This window comes from Impatiens glandulifera, chromosome 8 (assembly GCF_907164915.1).
Source record: "Impatiens glandulifera chromosome 8, dImpGla2.1, whole genome shotgun sequence".
Classification (NCBI taxonomy): domain Eukaryota; kingdom Viridiplantae; phylum Streptophyta; class Magnoliopsida; order Ericales; family Balsaminaceae; genus Impatiens; species Impatiens glandulifera.
Window position 1 is genome coordinate 4,258,890 of NC_061869.1, and position 20,301 is coordinate 4,279,190.

At 30.2% G+C, this 20,301-nt stretch overlaps 2 protein-coding genes and 1 pseudogene across 3 annotated transcripts; all 3 read left to right on the top strand.

The window, feature by feature from the left end:
• Positions 1–780: 780 nt before the first annotated feature.
• Positions 781–4,034, top strand: LOC124911777 (pto-interacting protein 1-like). Of its 2 annotated transcripts, none has more exons than XM_047452290.1 (12): positions 781–915; positions 1,228–1,529; positions 1,610–1,736; positions 1,829–2,057; positions 2,150–2,285; positions 2,366–2,452; positions 2,551–2,883; positions 2,964–3,090; positions 3,174–3,402; positions 3,483–3,591; positions 3,680–3,760; positions 3,847–4,034. In XM_047452290.1, the coding sequence occupies exons 2-12, from the start codon at positions 1,290–1,292 to the stop codon at positions 3,946–3,948; spliced, it is 1,800 nt and encodes a 599-aa protein (XP_047308246.1). In that variant the 5' UTR covers positions 781–915; positions 1,228–1,289; the 3' UTR covers positions 3,949–4,034. The 2 variants fall into 2 exon arrangements, with proteins under 2 accessions (XP_047308246.1, XP_047308247.1); XM_047452291.1 differs by having other exon boundaries at positions 822–915; positions 1,212–1,529.
• A 3,718-nt stretch (positions 4,035–7,752) lies between these two features.
• Positions 7,753–9,600, top strand: LOC124912279 (annotated as a pseudogene).
• Positions 9,601–13,635: 4,035 nt separating this feature from the next.
• On the top strand, positions 13,636–19,694 carry LOC124911771 (ABC transporter B family member 4-like). The gene is made up of 12 exons (XM_047452285.1): positions 13,636–13,898; positions 14,795–14,849; positions 14,990–15,165; positions 15,390–15,611; positions 15,693–15,931; positions 16,020–16,545; positions 16,623–16,896; positions 16,974–17,857; positions 17,931–18,197; positions 18,275–18,538; positions 18,768–19,061; positions 19,144–19,694. Exons 1-12 carry the CDS (start codon positions 13,647–13,649, stop codon positions 19,498–19,500), a joined length of 3,810 nt encoding a protein of 1,269 aa, XP_047308241.1. The 5' UTR covers positions 13,636–13,646; the 3' UTR covers positions 19,501–19,694.
• Positions 19,695–20,301: the final 607 nt, after the last annotated feature.

Here is a 20,301-nt window from a genome sequence, read left to right on the forward strand (position 1 = left end):
AAACTCGAGTTTGTTTAAGAGATTGAAAATTTAAACAAGATAGACTAGAACTTTTAGATATTTGATCGTCAACTCGCGAACATATTTGTTTAGAGGTCGTTAGTGGGCTCGCAAACATGTTCGTTTAGAGGCTCATTTATAGGGTAGTGAACATGTTCGTTTAGATACTGGTTTAAAATCTCGATTAATATTTATTAATATAGTGTTAGTATATATATATTTTCTCCTTTTTAGACCTAACTAAATTTTATTTGAGTGAACTACGGTAAATTTATATTTCTTCATTGTTTTTGCCATCTTTATCTGTTTTAATATATATTAATATTTATTAATAAAATAATATTTAATAATTAAAAATATAATTTTTTTAATGACCTCTCTAAACAATGGAAGACATTCTTCTAAATTTTAAACGAGCTATCTTAACGAGGCTCGAATATATGCTAAACAAGCTAAGCTCGAGCCTAAAACTGGTCGGCTCGACTCATTTACAATCATAATCTTAGTAATAACTCAACATTTTATTCCTTGATTTTATTATTGGCAGCCAAGTGAGTTTATTCTAAATTATACTATAAATAAAATCTTAACATTTGTAAATATTATTTTAAAATAACATAAATGAACTTTTAATTATGATTGTTTCTAAATTAGTAAATAAAAAGTAAAAATAGTTCATACCATTTCCCTCTTGGATGACTATCTTTGACCGTTGAAAATTGAACTAGCTCTGTACAAGCACCAACTTTTTTTTTCCATTACAAACAGAAACCTGCAAAAATGGCGGCCATCTCTGCAGGCTATAGCCTATATATATAATTCTTCTAAACCTGCAAAAATGGCGGCCATTGTTGTATTAAGGAAAGCTCACAAGAAGAAGATACAAAGGAATACGTCTAGCCATATCTCTTTCAGGTACTAGATCTTCATCATCATCGATCATCATTGATCATCATAATCGTCGTTAGATCTACTCACGCTTCATTTCTATCTAGAAATCACTTCATATGATCAACGATTTCATGATATAGTATAAGATCAATCCAAATTAGTATTCATACTTACAATCACACAGAGAGATCGAATTGAGAGTATATTTCTTCGTATATATAGTTTGAATTGACTGATTCATGAATACAACATCTTATTACTGTGAAATTTTGGAATCATATAACTGAATCTCTCTATAATATCATTCGGCATTGATTCAGCTCTATCATATATCAGGCGAAATCCAAGTCACTTGAAATTTTGAATTCCAGATTCAACTGCTCAAGTTGATTTTGGAAATGGATCCATTATATGAGGCTGAACTCAATGAAGATGCACCAAAGGAAGTTCTACCAATTGAAGTACCTTCCATTTCACTCCACGAGTTAAAGGAAATCACTAACAAGTTTGGACCGAAAACTTACATCGGAAAAGGCTCATTTGGAACAGTTTACCATGCTCTTCTTAGTAATGGAAGAGAAGCAGCCATCAAGAAGTTGAATGCAAACAATCAACCCGAGGATGAGTTTCTAGACCAGGTTTTGACAATGATCTTAAATTGTCGTCTCTCATAAGCTTTCATTCTCTTGGTAAAATTACATTTGCAATTGATCTGCAGGTTTCTATGGCGTCTCGACTGAAACATGAAAACTTCGTTGAATTGCTTGGTTATTGTGTTGAGGGTAATAAACGTGTCCTTGCTTATGAGTTTGCATCTAAGGGTACTCTGCATGATCTTCTTCATGGTAATTGAATCTTAACTACACTAGGCCATACTGAAATGAAAACAAATGTTGGGGGTTATTTGATCTAATTTGAACACCTAATTATAATTCAGGAAAGAAATGTGGTAAAAGAGAAGAATCAATCCCTGTTCTCTCATGGACTCGAAGAGTAAAAATTGCTGTAGGAATTGCTAAGGGACTTGAGTATTTGCATACGAAAGCAGATCCTAAAATTTTCCATGGAAATCTTAGTTCAAGCAATGTACTAATCTTTGATGATGATGTAGCCAAGATTGCTGACTTTAATTTATCAAATGAAATTGTTGACACAACATCTTATGAGTAAGCAGCTCCCTTTACATCTGATTCATAATAAAATGGAAACTTATAAGACCTAGATTGTTAACTGTTGTTTTATTTTGTTACATGATCAGCTATGTAATGACTTCAGTAAAGAATGATGACAAAACTGATATATATAACTTTGGTGTCATTTTGCTCGAGCTTTTGACTGGGCATAAACCTATGGATCATTCAGTACCTCGTAAACAGAAGAATCTGGTGGCATGGGTACTAATACTATTTGCTAATTCATTGTTTTCTCAATACATTCATTAAAATACTAAAACTTTTGAGTTTTTCTTCTCTAGGTAATTCCTAAAATTGATGAAGACAAAGTCTTAGAGTGCATTGATCCAAGCATAGAAGGGGAGTATGCTTTCAGTCATGTAGAAAAGGTAATAAATACTGCATCTGCATCTTGTCAAACAGCCAAATGACTTGTTGTTTTTCGTATTGAGTAATGTAAATGGACTTCCTTTGGTTTTGGATACAGATGGCTAGGCTTGCTGGGTTGTGTGTACAGGAAGAACCAGATTTCCGACCTAACATGAGCATCATGGTTAAAGCACTACAACCACTTCTAGACTCAGAATTGGGCGTGACTTTCGAAATGGAACCATTACAAGAGGCTGAAGATGTACCAGTTGAAGTGCCTACCATTTCACTACACGAGTTAAATGAAACTACTAAGAACTTTGGACCTGAAACTTTAATTGGAAAAGGCTCATTTGGAGCAGTTTATCACGGTTTTCTTAGTAATGGAAGAGAAGCAGCCATCAAGAAGTTGGATGCAAATGATCAATCATATGACGAGTTTCAATCCCAGGTTTTGACCATGATCTTAAATTGTCGTCTCTCCCCAACTTTCATTCTCTTGGTAAAATTACATTTGCAACTGATCTACAGGTTTCTATGGCGTATATGTTGAAACATGAAAACTTTGTTGAATTGCTTGGTTACTGTGTTGAGGGTAATGAACGCTTCCTTGCCTATGAGTTTGCACCTAATGGTTCTCTACATGATATTCTTCACGGTAAGTGAATCTTAACTAAACTAGCCTTACTGAATTTAGAAATGTTGGGTTGTTTTACCTAATTAGAACACCTTATAATTCAGGGAAGGAATGTGTTAATAGAGAAGAACCGGGCCCTGTCCTGTCATGGATTCAACGAGTTGAAATTGCTGTAGGAGTTGCTAAGGGACTTGAGTATTTGCATACGAAAGCAGATCCTATAATCTTCCATGGAAATCTTAACTCAAGCAATGTACTAATCTTTGATGATAATGTAGCCAAGATTGCTGACTTTGATTTATCAAATGAAATTGTTGACACGACATCTCAACAGTAAGCAACTTCTTTTGCATTTGTTTCATAATACAAGGTTATTGTTTGTTAACTGTTTTTTGGTTTTGTTTCATGAACAGTTATAAAATGTGGTCACTAAAGACTGATGACAGACATGATATATATAGCTTTGGTGTCATTTTGCTTGAGCTTCTAACTGGCCGTGAAGAAAAGAATCTAGTGGAATGGGTACTAATATTATTTGCTAATTCATGTTCTTTTTATCCTTCAATAAAATAACTAAAACTTTTGAGATTTACTTTTTTACTTTTCTTAGGTAATTCCTAAAATTAATAACTTGGAGGAGTACATTGATTCAAGATTAGAAGGCGAGTATCATCTACGTCGTGCAACAAAGGTAATAAACGTTATTTTTTTTGTCATTGTTCTTGGTTGGTTCTAGGATCGAGTAAATTAAATGGACTTCGTTTCTTTTGAATGTAGATGGCTACGCTTGCTGGGATGTGTGTACAAGAAGAACCACTTTTCCGGCCTAACATGAGCATCATGGTTAAGGCTTTACAGCCACTTCTAAATCCAGAATGAATCTGAAAAAACAAATTATGAATGTTTTTTTTTTTGTATATTTGTATGAAAACAAGGTGATTAATGATTATTGAATGTTTGCTAATAATTTTAGATAATGTTTTATCTTGTGTTGGATATGCCAATTTCTTTTGCATTGTCTATTTTTTTCAAATGTATGTTTTATTATGAGCTAGGAGAATTTATTATTATTTTGGGTAAAAGGCTCAATATATACTAAACATATTTATGAATGCAAAATTATATTATTTTTATACTTTTCAGATAAAAGATAATAAAAAACAACAACAACATATTAAGGTGTTAAATTCTTAATAAATTAGTTAGTATAGTGGCCTACAAGTATATATTTGAGTTGTGTTTTTAAGAAGTTTTTTTTATTAAATCAAAATAATCTTATTACAGGAAATTTATTAGTTAATATTTATTAAAAACATAGCAAATCAAAGTAGATGTGAATTTTTGTTTTTTTATTAAAAACAACATGCAAATTAAAAAGTGTTCAATAATTTATTTTTCATCAAACAAATGTTTTGTAATAAAATTAAAATTTCAGACCACTTTTACTTAATTCACAATTTTATACGAGATTAACTTGATTTTTTGGGATGTCTTTTAAATGAAAAATTGAATTTGAGTTTGATTTGAATATACTCTTCTTGTGTCGTTTATAAGTGTTTCATTTAGCAGTAATGGTGAACCCATAGTAATATTCATGAATTTGGTTGGGTTTTATTTAAAATGGGAATTTGGGGGTCACTGTTTTTATTACGGGTCATTCCATTCGTGCCGTGTTTGTGTTGCTAATGCCTTGTTCTTGACTGAAAAAAACGTCTATCAATCATCAATGCATGTCCTAAACTAATCGAAATCGTCAAAGATCTAGATCTATTTTTTCATTTACGGTTATTTTTTTCAAATCGTCCATAAACTATTCACATAAAATTTATATATTAATTGATGATACCAAGAGATAGATCATTCACATACCTTTAGAATCAAATAAAACGTTTTTGAAATAAAAAAAAAACAGAATAACGTAAGAGAACAATGTATTATTTAACCCTCCTAACCCAAATATAGAATCAAACATTTATTCAAAATAATGAAACAACTATCTACACTTTAACTAAACAACAATAAAACGATGAAAGATTTATCAAAGCTAGCCAATAACAAAATATTAGTGATGAACAAATCCGACGAAGAAGGCGCCCTTGCCGGTGTAACAACTACTCAAATTATATATTTTTTTTTGCACAAATTAAAATACTAATTATCAGTAGTTTTTTATTTTTTTTTTATCTATTATCAATCTACATGAATTGAAACTTTGTTTATAGGGTTGTAGTATAATATATAAATTAAATATTATTTATGATCTAAAAATTAATAAGAAGTTACAGATTCAATTCTTTCTTGATAGGATTCTGCTCTTTTTTTTACCCCTTTTAAATTACCTATTAATAATATTTATACAAGCTTAAAACATACTCGTCAATTTTCTGTTTTTACAAAATTAGTTTGCAGAGATAATTATATTAGTTTATTTGATTTATTTTTTTCTTTTTTATATTTTAAATTATATATATATATATATTTTTAATTTAAAAAGTTAACCTACACTTTAATTTATTAGGGCGATTTAAGTGAAAATCAAAATTGTGAGATTAATTTTTTTTAAGCACTAATATTTTACACTTAAATGTGAATTTAAATAATAAAAAAATAAATATATTTCAAAATAAACATTTTTATTTTAAATATTTTACATTTTTTATAAACCTATGTGTGTAACAATTCTCCGTGCCAAAATATTAAAAAAAAAAAAAAAGACGCATTTGTAATTTGTGCCGCCTAACCCTAATTTTACTTATATAATTTAGTATAAAAGTCAAACTTATTATTGATTTAATATAATTTGAGTGTATTTTAAAAATGTTTTCCCTTAATATATATATATATATATATATTTAAATATTCAACATTTTCTAATTTATAAATTGTAATGTTGGGAATCTGTTATTAATAATATACAAAAGTGAAAAAATTACACTTTAAATAATTTTTTTTTTTTAAATAAATCTTTCTAAAATATTAATTGTGGCTGCTACTATTCCTGCTGTAGTTGCAATTTAATTTGGAACTCTTATTGTAAAGCAACTAATCAAACAATTAAAAATTAAATTTTGATATAAAAAAAAGTACTAAATGAGATTAAAATAAAATGTCATTTTATGGTTGAAGCCCAAATGAGTTTATTTATAAATTTAATAATCATTTATAATTTAAACAACATAATTTTGTAAATATTATTTAAGAATAACACAAATGAAATTTTAATTATGATTATTTTAAAATTAAAATTAACTCAATATTGTATTCAGATTAACATGCTCATATTTTGAAATAAACCCTTAAAGAATATCTTGAATTCTCTTTTAAAATATTTTTTTTTATAAAAAATTAATTAATTTTAAATTCTATTGAGAGCTATATAAAATATTAAATAGTAAATAATACAAAATAATATTTAAAAAATCAAAATAAACAATTAATTATTTAGATGTTAAATTATATTAAATTACACAAATAAAATTTCCAATTAAAAAATCCAATAATTACACTACTTTAAAATAAATCATTCTCAAACAGATAAAATTAACTCATTTAAATATTTACCCATAATATGTGCCCATAATATTCAATCACATAATAATAATAATAAATTCTCCTCATTTTATATTTATTTTATGTTGTTATTATATTTATAACGAATCATTAAATTGAGATACCAACTGAAAATTTTAGACATTTTTTTTTCAAAACTTACAATCTAAGGTTTTGTAAGATTTTGTAGGGTTAAAATTATAAAAAATAAAATTTTGTATTAAATGAATAAAATATCATAACAAATTTAATTATAAAATTTTAAGTGAAAAGAGGGTTTTAACTACTGTTGAAAAATGTTTGAAATTATAATTGATCCAATAAGGATCCATGACAATTATACCTTTTATAATCTTTGCCATTATTTTTTTCAAAATTATTTTGTTACAATTATCATTTTTTATATTATATTATATATATATATATATATGAAACGTCTGGGTTTATCCCGCAATATTTTCTATTAACGGTCTCTTTATTCAAAATATTTCAAAATCATATAGAGAAACTAACTTTTCATCGAGATAAAGAATAATTTCAGAAATAATATTAAATAAGGAACCTCTATTAAGACATATTGTGGGACACCCCAACTTAGGTTGTTACAATTTTACTTTTTCTCATTGAAAAAAAAAATCAAGACAACAAAAAAAAATGTATAATTTATAAAGGTGAATTTTTATTAAAAAAATACATTAAATCAAAATACAAGTAATGATTTTATGTAACACTAGTTTGCTAATTAAAAAAAAGAGGAAGGATAGTTAGAGGAATTTGAAGGAGGGAATAGGAAAGAGAATAACTTGGCATCACCTTATTGGTTGGAAAAAGAGAAAAGTGGGAGGAAAGAGAGAAAATAGAAATTATTTGATTTTTTCAACCAATCATATTGCGGATCACACCACTTCGTTCCCTCTCTTATTCCCTCACTCAAATTCCCTACCCCAATCATTTCTCTAAAAAAAATAAAAATAAACACCCAAATTCCCTACCCCAATCATTTCTCTATAAAAAAAAAAATAAAAAAAAATAAAAAATAAAAAATAAATGATTATCTGAAATAATATGAAGATATATAAAATAGTTCACATATTGCATCTTCCTCTTGGAAGACTATCTTTGACAATTGAAAAATGAAAGAAAATGGCGCCCATCTCTGCAGGCTATATATACTTCTTCAAAACCTGCTTCTTCATTACTCATTGATCAATTAAGGAAAGCTCACAAGAAGAAGAAGAAGATACAAAGGTACTATACTTCATCTTCGTCGATCATCATAATCGTCGTTAGATTCACTCATGCTTCATTTCTATCTAGAAATCACTTCATATGATCAACGATTCCATGATATAGTATAAGATCAATCCAAATTAGTATTCATACTTACAATCACACAGAGATCGAATATAGTTTGAATTGACTGATTCATGAATACGACATCTTATTACTGTGAAATTTTGGATCATATAACTGAATCTCTCTATAATATCATTCGGCATTGAATCAGCTCTATCATAAATCAGGCGAAATCCAAGTCACTGCAAATTCTGAGTTCGAGATTCAATCGGCAGGTTGATTTTGAAGGAAACTTTGTTAGTTCAAATATGGCCACTAGCTTTTCCGGGGAGAGCTTCGAAATGGATCCATTATATTTGGCTGGACTCAATGGAGGTCCACCAAAGGAAGTTCTACCAATCGAAGTACCTTCCATTTCACTACACGAGTTAAAGGAAATTACTAACAAGTTTGGACCTAAAACTTATATCGGAAAAGGCTCATTCGGAACAGTTTATCGCGCTCTTCTTAGCAACGGAAGAGAAGCAGCCATCAAGAAGTTGAATGCAAACAATCAACCGGAGGATGAGTTTCTATCCCAGGTTTTGACAATGATCTTAAATTGTCATCTCTCATAAGTTTTCATTTTCATGGTAATGATACATTTGCAACTTATCTGCAGGTTTCCATGGCGTCTAGGCTGAAACATGAAAACTTCGTAGAATTGCTTGGCTATTGTGTTGAGGGTAATAAACGCGTCCTTGTCTATGAGTTTGCATCCAAGGGTAATCTGCATGATCTTCTTCACGGTAGGTGAATCTTAATAAAGCTAGAAATGTATGTTTCTTTTCCCTAATTTGAACACCTTATACTTTAGGAAAGAAAGGTGTTAAAAGATCAGAACCTGGCCCTGTTCTGTCATGGGATCAACGAGTAAAAATTGCTGTAGGAATTGCTAAAGGACTTGAATATCTGCATAAGAAAGCAGATCCCAAAATTTTCCATGGAAATCTTAATTCAAGCAATGTACTACTCTTTGATGATGATGTTGCTAAGATTGCTGACTTTGATCTATCAAATGAAATTGTTGACACTACATCTTATGAGTAAGCAACTCCTTTTTACATATGTTTCTTGATAAAAGGATGTTTTTTTTTATAACTGTTTTGTTGTTGTTTCATTTGCAGTTATGTAATGACTTCACTAAAGATTGAAGATAGAGCTGATGTATATAGTCTTGGTGTTATTTTGCTCGAGCTTCTGACTGGGCATAAACCTGTCGATCATTCATTACCTCGTAAACAAAAGAATCTAGTGGAATGGGTAATGTTTTTTTCAGTTTATCTATGAAAAGACTGAATTTTTTGAGTTTTACTTTTTACATTTTACTTTATTGTAGGTAATTCCTAAAATTGATGAAGATAAAGTCGCGGAGTGCATTGATGCGAGATTAGAAGGCGAGTATCCTCTTGATCATGCAACAAAGGTAATGAATACTACTAATTTTGATGGCTTTTCTTCATCTTGTCAAACAAAAGACATGTTTTTTTTTTATGTTAGATTGGTTGGTTTTAGGATTGATTAACTTAAATAATTTACTTCCGATTGGGATACAGGTGGCTGCGCTTGCGGCGTTATGTGTACAAGAAGAACCAGGTTTTCGGCCTAGTATGAGCTTCATGGTGGCAGGCCTCGAATGAATTTGAACAAAAAAAACTAGGGAATGGAATAAATAGTTGCTAAAATGGTTAAGAATTTGCTTTCTATGTATAAACTTTTGTATGCAATGTATTTGTGTAACTTTTGGGAAATTAACTAATGTGCTTTATAATTGGTTCTTTAAGCTGAATTATTTCATATACAACAAATTTGTGGTGCAAAATTTTAGTGGGTTTCATTTTTTTTTAGAATCTATAGTAAAAAAATTATCGTTTAACTTAAATTAAGTAGTTAAATTAATGACATTAATAAATAAAAATAGATAATAAATTAATGATATTTGAAACTGTTAACATAATTTATTTATTTTGTTCCATAATAAAATAACAAGATCCCAAATTTGACAATTCAACTAAAAATTGAATATTTCATAACATTAACCATTTTGTTGGGTTTGATTCATAACTTATTAGTGTAAAATATTGTAGTAACTTATTTGAAATTACAGCTTATTTGCAAAGAAAATCCGGAAATCAAGCTAGCCCTATTATGCTAGCTTCTAGAAGAGAGCTATGTTTTTTTAATTCACCATGTGATTGCCAACCATTTTAGCAATTATTTATTAAAAAAAAATCAATATCATCAATCTATTTTAAAAATTCAATATCTTTACTTTGATAGATGCTTCTATACCAATAAAAAACTACCATTAACAAGTTATGGTTTCAATAGATAATAAACTATATATATATATATATATATAATAGCCATCACTATTCACTTATATATGTATAAAGTATATATTAATTAGGGTATCAATATTATATATTGTATTAGTTATTGATGATTAAAGTATAATAATTAATATGAGTATTATAAGTTTATCTTTGATAGATATTTGTATAAGAATTTAGTATAGAATAAAATATAATTTTACTTTTTAACTAAATAATGATAGACTTTACATTTTTTTAATGTTCTTATATATATATATATTTATATATATATATATATATTTACTTATATTTTATTATATTTATTTAATATTTATATTTTAAATAATAAAAAATTGATTGTAATATATATTTTCAGGTTAAAAAATGATTTAATATTATTAATTTATTGAATGTAAAAATAAATATATACCAATAATTAAAATATATTAATATATTAATATTTTCAATATAACAATATGATAAATATAATATAATAAATGTGGAAACAGTTTATTTCTTAGAATATAAATTAAAAGGAACAGTATACTTATATAGTAATTTCTAAAATTTTGTAAAATATGTTAATTAAATTGGTGGAAATTTTAATTAATTTTTTTTATATAAGAAATGGTAAAAGAATTAAAGATAATGCCTTGACTTATACATATGATGATAGGAGGCTACAATTTTATATTTCAACTAATCTAAATTTAAAACATACTTAATATAAAAATTATTACCAAACACCTTTGATATCCATCATTTTTTGTCAACTTTTATTTTTTTTTATTCTCTTGAATAATGTTTCATCCTTCAATTAAAGTTTTGGATGGATCAAAGTTAAAAAAAAAATTATTATGAATTCGATTCGCGGGTAAATTCAAGCGGGTAAATTTAAGCGGGTAAATTCAAATTTAAATGAATGGAATAGAATAACATTCAATTAAACAAAATAAATGTTCAATATCCAAGAAGATTTATAGAAGAAAATATATGTATTGTTAATTTGTTACATAACAGGTGTCCTTTTCATTAATAGTTTATGCTTGATGTCTAATCTCTATACAGTATTTTAAATATTAATGGAAGTCACCTTGCGGATTTTGTGCATTTAAGTACTCTCCAAGATTAGGATTATATTTTAAATAAACAAATAATCAGTTTATTTGAAAAGCATATTCCAATGTTATTTTATTAAGATACAGCCCATCATGACAAATTCCAGCAAATTGACCAGATTTTATTTATTTATTACTCTAATATATCTAATTCTATTCAAATGAACTTATGACAATTTGTTATGTGTTATTTATTTTTGACCAATTGTCGGCATGCACTCAAACTGATTTTAAAAAATGTAACAATTCCACCCTCCCCTTTTTTAGGGTTGAAGATAGGCTAATTATCCCTCAATCGAATTTTGAGATGTGTGATTTAAGTATCAATTTTTCACATTTTTAGTCATATTAAATGTATTTTTTTTTAAAAGGTGCATATAAATTAAAATGATAATAATCGTTTAAGCACACAGTAACAAAAAAAAAAAAAAAAAAGTTGAGATATATGATCATTCACTTCTTGTAATCTTAACATGATATGAAAAAATAAATAAATAATGTTGTCCAATAAGTTATCGAGCTCGTAAATCCTATAAAAGAACGATTAATTCCCCGACCAACTTTACCGACTTTTTGGAACGAATCTTAGAAAGTTCGATAATAATAACATTATGAACTATACGCATCGGACAACTATGAATCATTGAAAATTTGACGATTTCTCTATGACCAAATAGTATATCAGAAAATAATTGGGATGATAACAAAATATGTAGGTCTGACATATCAGTCGCATCAATTCAAATTTTCTAACAACTATCCAAAGATTAGAACATCATCTAATGAATCTTAGTAATACTCCACAAAAGACTTCAGATACTAGTCGATTCAACCTTCTCTTAACACATACGACACTTACTTACCATAATACAATATTTTTTCATGTAACATATATTCCGTAAGAATTTCATTGTGAATAACGTTTCATCCAAAGAACAAGATCTTAGATTGAATATTTGACTCCCAAAGTTTCTCACAATAAAAATCATATAGAATTATGTTAGCGAACAAATTGTAGTAATGTCTCATATTGAAGTTATTCATGTCTTGACAACGCATAACGTCTTATTCAGACGAGGACACTTGATTGCGTTATATTCAAAGTAAAACTCGATTAGAATGACTCTTTCTAATGTTTAATCTTCTTTTATATTTAATCCGTTTGTGAAACCATTAGATCGATGATCAAACATGTCATTAATGTGATATTTTTACACTTAACAATATAAGCAAACTCATAATACGTCACAACTAGAATTTTGACACTACACCAAATACCAAATGTTATTCAAAAAATTAATTTAAACGTATTTTTTTTAAATGTTGGTAAATTTTTTTCTAAATAGTTTGGCAGGTTGAAGTTATAAGTATATTTTAAAAACACCACAAATATTCATTGAAAATGAAAAAAATTTCTAAAATCATAAAACTTAAAAAAAAAAAAAAAAAAGTTGCATCACCCTCGAGGACCTTGATTTTCTTGATGTGCAAGCATAAAATAATAATGTTTAAAATATTTCGGATTAAAGAAATGGCCATGCTTTGAAGTTTGAAATATTTATACTCCTCTGCCCCTAGCTATATATATATAATTCTTCTTATTCAATAATGGAAACCACTCTTGTAACTGCTCACAACAAGAAGCACCAATCATTCATGCACGGATCGATGATGATTCAAATGCTCAGATCATCCTTCAAATTCTAGGTCTAGCAATCTCCTTCAGGTACGAACAGTTCTTCTCTCTCGATCGATCTATCTATCTATATATCTTAATGATCCAGTCAATCATCATTAATATTCGATCTAGTACTGTTTTTTATATATATAAATAATATAGTCGGCATTGATTTCACATCTGACATCAGCTCATGCATCATTTCACCTATTAGAATATTGAAATCGAGTCGAATGATGTATATCAATCATCAACAACTCATGATCACTTTACAAGATCATTGCATATAATTATTAATATATACAGTCGTCGTCATACAGACAGAGTCACAGAGACGAAGAAATAAAGTAATGAGACTAATCTATGATCACTAGAACATGAACATCTCATTAATAATAAACCCTAAGTAGATGTATATGAATCATAATCCAACGTTTGAATCTCTTTCGTTCCACATTTCAGCTATATACATATAAATCGGCGAAATCTGAGCAACTGAAACTTTGAGGTTGAGATTCAGATTGATTTCGGAGAAGAGAAATGAATACTACGGAATTAGAAGATCGAGAAGGAGGTCAACAGATGGAAACAGAGGAGGTGGCGGCGGCGACTGATTCGAAAGAGGAGGAGGAGGAGAAGGTTAAGACGGTTCCGTTTTCAAAGCTGTTCTCGTTTGCAGACAAGATGGATCTGTGGTTGATGATCATCGGCACGATTGGCGCCGTTGGAAACGGGATATCCATGCCTCTCATGACTGTATTGTTTGGGCAGCTCATTAATTCTTTTGGCCAAACTAAAGATGATACTAATGACGTGGTTCGCGTAGTATCCAAGGTAACAACTTCTTTCCCGATCAGTTACTCTATTTCTGTTATCTATAACTATAACACTAAAAAAAAAAAAAAAAAAAAAAAAGTTAAACTTCATTATTTTATAATTTTAATTATCAAAACGATTTAACTACTCAGTCTTAAATTATTATTTACTTATTAAATATTTATATCACTAATTTAATTACATAATTTTAACTTAATTATCAAAAATTTTGATAGTTAAATTAGTATCTTAAATATTTTACTTATTTATTTAACATGCCGATGAACTTTTAATTAAATAATATGAAAATTATAGTTCAAATTTAAATAAGAATATATATATATATATATATATATTTTTTTAATGATATTTATAAAAAGATTATGAATTTAAATTAAAAAACTAGTATATGAATTATGGTAGATAAAAATAAAATTATTAATTTTCACTAGAACAAATGTATGTATTTTATTTTCCTTGTAATGTCATATTATATTTATGTAAAGTTTTAAAAATTCCATTTTGTGTAACATTTTATGAACTTATAATTAATTAAATACCTGAAATGTTATTGTTATGAAAAAACTTGAAGAAAAACCTTTGGGCGTTGTTCGGATTGAGATTTTTGAAAAAACTTAAAGGGGAAAAAGGTAATGATTGGTGATAATTTTGAGGAAGTGATGATTATTTTTGGTAAAAAGACTTAAAGGGTATTGATATATATATGAATAAAATAAAAAATAATAATTTAAAATAGAAGGTATTTTAGTATTTTGGTTAATGAAATGAGTTATGTGATTGTTGAGAAGTGATTGATTGAAAAATTGATTTTGAGTGAATTTTTTAAAAAACTCAAAGAGAACAAGACCTTGATTTTTGTTTATAAATTATACTCAATTACCTTGTTACTTCAGGTATCTCTGAACTTTGTCTACTTGTCAATTGGAACCGGAACAGCTGCTTTTCTGCGTAAGTGAAGTACATAATTGAAATTTTCACTTTACAACGAAAACTTGATAAATGGGGTAATAATATTAAAAACAATGAAGAAATTCTATAAAGAAGAGAAAAAAATGGATAAATGGTTTGATGTTATTCATGCTTAACAGAGGTGTCTTGTTGGATGGTGACCGGAGAGAGGCAGTCATCTAGAATAAGAAACCTGTATTTGAAAGCCATTCTCAGACAAGATGTTGGCTACTTCGATACAGAGACTAATACCGGCGAAGTTGTGGGTAGAATGTCTGGAGATACTGTCCTCATTCAAGAAGCCATGGGAGAGAAGGTGGGTTGCTCTGTTTTCACTTTAATTTTAATTCTAAAAAATGTGGCAAAAGGGTTAAGCATATAGCTCTCACAAACACATTTAACCAGGCGAAACACTTGTCATCTCACGGGTTCAAAGAACCTCTCAAGGAGACCGGAATTTTAGGCTAGAAAATGAAATTTTAATTTTAATTCTAATTCAAACATGTTTTGATAATCTCTTGACTGTTTGTTTTAATGCAGGTCGCCAAATTCATACAACTAACTTCTACATTTGTGGGAGGTTTTGTGGTTGCCTTCATCAAGGGATGGCTTCTAACGTTAGTCATGGTATCCTGCATTCCTTTGCTTATAGTTACTGGTGCGATTATGGCCCTCATTTTAGGGAAGATGGCTTCTAGAGGGCAAACCGCATATGGTAAAGCCGCAAATGTAGTTGAACAAACAATCGGCTCAATCAGAACGGTACATAACATGTTTCTTTTGTGATCTTATTTGAAAAAAGTTATGGTTCTAATGGTTCATTCATCATATATATATATATAGGTTGCATCTTTCACGGGAGAAAAACAAGCTGTAGCTAATTACAACAAATCGCTTCTAACAGCTTATAAATCAGGCATCCAAGAAGGATTAGCTTCAGGGTTTGGATTAGGGGTTGTTACGCTGACTGTATTCGGCAGTTACGCTTTAGCAGTATGGTATGGCGCAAAGTTGATTATAGAGAAGGGGTATACAGGAGGTGATGTGCTCAATGTAATCATTGCTGTTCTAGTTGGTTCAATGTGAGTTCTAATGCTTAAAACTTAACTTAATTTTATCAATCAAACTTTTAGGTCTTAATGAATTTTTGTGCACTTTTGATCTGTTTAGGTCTCTTGGGCAGGCATCTCCATGTGTTGGTGCATTTGCTGCAGGACAGGCTGCAGCGTACAAGTTATTTGAGACGATTAACAGAAAACCTGAAATTGACCCGTATGATCAAAGTGGGAAGAAGCTAGATGATATCGTGGGTGATATAGAGTTAAAGGATGTTTACTTCAATTACCCAGCCAGGCCAGACGAGACAATATTCAGTGGATTCTCACTGGTGATCCCTAATGGCACAACTGCAGCTTTGGTTGGACAGAGTGGAAGTGGGAAATCAACTGTGATTAGTTTGATCGAAAGGTTTTACGATCCAATGGCTGGAGAGGTTCTTATAGATGGGATTAATCTCAAAGAATTTCAACTTAAATGGATTAGGCAAAGAATTGGTCTTGTCAGCCAAGAACCAATTCTTTTCACATCTAGCATCAGAGATAATATTGCTTATGGGAAGGAAAATGCTACTGTGGAAGAGATTAAAGCTGCAGCTGAATTGGCAAATGCAGCCAAGTTCATTGATAAATTGCCACAGGTTTTAATCATCTCTTTACTCAAATCTTTTATCTCTACTTTGGTTACTAAAGTTTAGAATCATGTACCAAAAAACAGGGCTTAGACACTATGGTAGGTGAGCATGGAACTGCATTGTCTGGTGGGCAGAAGCAAAGAATTGCCATTGCAAGAGCAATTTTGAAAAACCCTCGAATCCTTCTTCTTGATGAAGCAACCAGTGCACTTGACGCAGAATCAGAGAGGGTCGTTCAAGAGGCTTTAGACAGAATAATGGGTAATAGAACCACTGTCATTGTTGCCCATCGTTTGACCACAGTCAGAAACGCTAAAATGATTGCTGTTATTCATAAAGGAAAGATTGTTGAACAAGGTAAAGAAAAGAAAAATGAAAGTTTGCAACTTATTTGACACATTTCATCTTAATTGTAATTGGTTGTTGTTTAATAGGTTCTCATTCTGAACTACTAAGAGATCCAGAAGGAGCATATTCTCAACTAATAAAACTTCAAGAACTAAACAAGGTATCTGATAAAGAAACTGATTATGAAAGAGCAGAGCTTACGAGGACTTCTAGTCGAGGATCAAGTAGACGTCTGTCGCTAATACGCTCCCAAAGCAGGGGATCCTCAAGATTAAGCAACAGTGGCCGCCAACTCTCAGTCTCATTTGGTCTTCCCATTGGAATCAATGAAGCCCCATCGGCAGACCACAAGTTTCATGACTCTGAAATCGAACCTACGGAAAATCGTCCACCGCCCGTTCCTCTTAGCCGTCTCATTCGCCTCAACAAGCCTGAAATCCCATTCATTTTGGGTGGAGCACTGGCTGCAATTATCAACGGTTCAATCTTACCCATCTATGGTTTACTGGTCTCTGGCGTGATCAAGTCGTTTTTTGAGCCACCAAACGAGTTAAGGAAGGATGCCAGATTCTGGGCAATCATGTTTTTTATCCTCGGATTTGCTTCATTCTTGGCGTTTCCAATAAGAACATATCTCTTCTCAGTAGCGGGTAATAAATTGATAAAAAGAATTAGAGCATTGTGCTTTGAGAAAGTTGTGAACATGGAGGTAAGTTGGTTTGATCAGCCGGAGAACTCAAGTGGTACCATCGGTGCAAGACTTTCTTCAGATGCAGCCACTGTTAGAGCATTGGTTGGTGACTCTCTTGCCCAAACCGTTCAGGATTTTGCATCGGCCGCCGCCGGTCTGATAATCGCGTTTCAAGCAAGTTGGGAGTTAGCACTCATCATCCTTGCGTTACTTCCTATAATAGCGGGTAGCGGATTGATTCAAATGAAGTTCATGAAAGGGTTTTCAGCAGATGCAAAGGTTCGATTTCTTATAAAAAAACAAAAAAATCTTACATTTTTTCTAATACCCGTGGTTGCAAATTGCAATGCAGGCTATGTATGAACAAGCAAGCCAAGTTGCTACGGATGCTGTTGGAAGCATAAGAACTGTGGCTTCTTATTGTGCTGAAGAGAAAATAATGGAAATGTATGAAGACAAGTGTAAAGGACCAAGGAAAACTGGGATAAGGCAAGGTTTGGTTAGTGGGATAGGCTTTGGTCTTTCTTTTACATTGCTATTCTTGGTTTATGCACTAAGCTTTTATGCCGGAGCCCTTCTTGTTAAAGCCGGCAAGATAACCTTTGGGGATGTATTTAGAGTAAGTTTATATATACATTAATCATGTTGATTGTTGATTCTTAGCCTATCTTGTGGCTTACGTTTTTCTACTTGTAGGTTTTCTTTGCCTTGACAATGGCAGCCATGGGCCTTTCTCAATCGAGCAGTATGGCACCTGATTCTATCAAAGCCAAGGAGGCTGCAGCTTCAGTATTTGCCATTCTCGATAGAAAATCAAATATTGACCCGAGTGATGAATCGGGCATAGTTCCAGACGATGTTAAGGGTCAGATTGAGCTTCGACATATTAGCTTCAAGTACCCAACTAGACCTGACATTCAAATTTTTCGCGACCTCAGCCTCACCATTCACAGTGGAAAGGTAATATGTTCTAAAAAAGGTGGCAGATTTCAACTAAAATATTTAACCAGAAAAAGTTGCATATTGTATTGCTTATAGTTGCAAAAACTAGTTATAGATTGTGTTGAAAAGAACCCAATATCTCAATTTCTATTCGAAAAATTACTAAAGTTTTTCATTGGATGTGGTTAAAAACATGCACAATGATTTTTTTTTTAAGATTTGGCTAACTTGGTATTATTGTTTACAGACTGTGGCTTTGGTAGGAGAAAGTGGAAGTGGGAAGTCGACTGTGATCGCGTTGCTAGAGAGATTCTACAACCCCGACTCGGGTAATATTACACTTGACGGAGTTGACATCCAGAGTCTGCAACTAAAGTGGCTGAGACAGCAAATGGGACTTGTAGGTCAAGAACCTGTTCTTTTTAATGACACCATACGTGCCAATATTGCTTATGGCAAAGGAGGTGATGCAACCGAGGCCGAGATCATATCTGCTGCTCAATTAGCAAATGCCCAAACTTTCATCAGTGGATTAAACCAGGTAATTTCTCGAGTTTAAATACAGCACACAAAATACCAAATATTTTAATTGATAATTTGAATTAACGATTGATTTGTTATAGGGATTTGACACAATAGTAGGCGAAAGAGGAGTGCAGATGTCTGGAGGACAAAAGCAAAGGGTGGCAATAGCTCGAGCTATAGTGAAGAATCCTAAGATATTGTTATTGGACGAGGCAACTAGTGCACTTGACGCTGAATCAGAGAAGGTGGTTCAGGATGCGCTAGACCGAGTGATGGTTAATCGGACCACTGTGGTGGTGGCTCATCGTTTGTCTACGATTAAGAATGCGGATGTAATCGCTGTTGTGAAAAACGGGGTCATTGTGGAGAAAGGAAGACATGAAACGCTCATAAATATCAAAGATGGTTTCTACTCTTCTTTAGTGGCATTGCATATGAGTTCTTCTACATCATAAAAGCAAGTTTCTTATGTATTGTAAAATTGTCAAATGTGACATTTTTTTCATTCTATTTTTTTTGGTCGTTTCTTATATTTATAAAGTACCATTTTCTGGTCTTTTTGATGAATTTTGAGATTACATAACTATATATGTAATGTTTGTACTTTGTAAGAGTTATGTTAAATAATATACAAGAAATCAAAAATTTTAACTTATCCTATTATGAACATATTTGTTTGGTTAATAATATTTGTGTAAGTAATCGATAGTAACTGTATTATAACTAACTTATAATAACACAAATTTAAAGTAATAATAATTAGAGAAATCATAAACATAAAAATTTATTAATAGATTATCAAATATATTAACTATTATTAATCACTCACTTTTTTGAACGATGTTTAATAAAATTGTTTTTGTATAATGTATTTTGTGATTTATAAATTATGTTACCGAATATTATTTATAATAAATATTTGTTCATGTATATAAAAATATATTTAGATTGTTATTAATACACATATATAATCTATTTTAATAAATTTGTCAATTAATTAAATCGATTTATAACCGTTAATTGAACTGATCAAAACAAACGAACCGACTGATGTTCATTTCGATTAATGAACCGACTGATGTTCATTTTGATTAATAAACCGACCAAACCGAACTGATTACGCTTTTAAATATAATGATAAATTAAAAAATATCGTATGATTTGGTTAAAAAACTATTAATAATTTTTAATCAATCATTTAATTTTAATAATTTGTAGAATAATATATAAAAGTTAAAATCTAATAATATTTAATA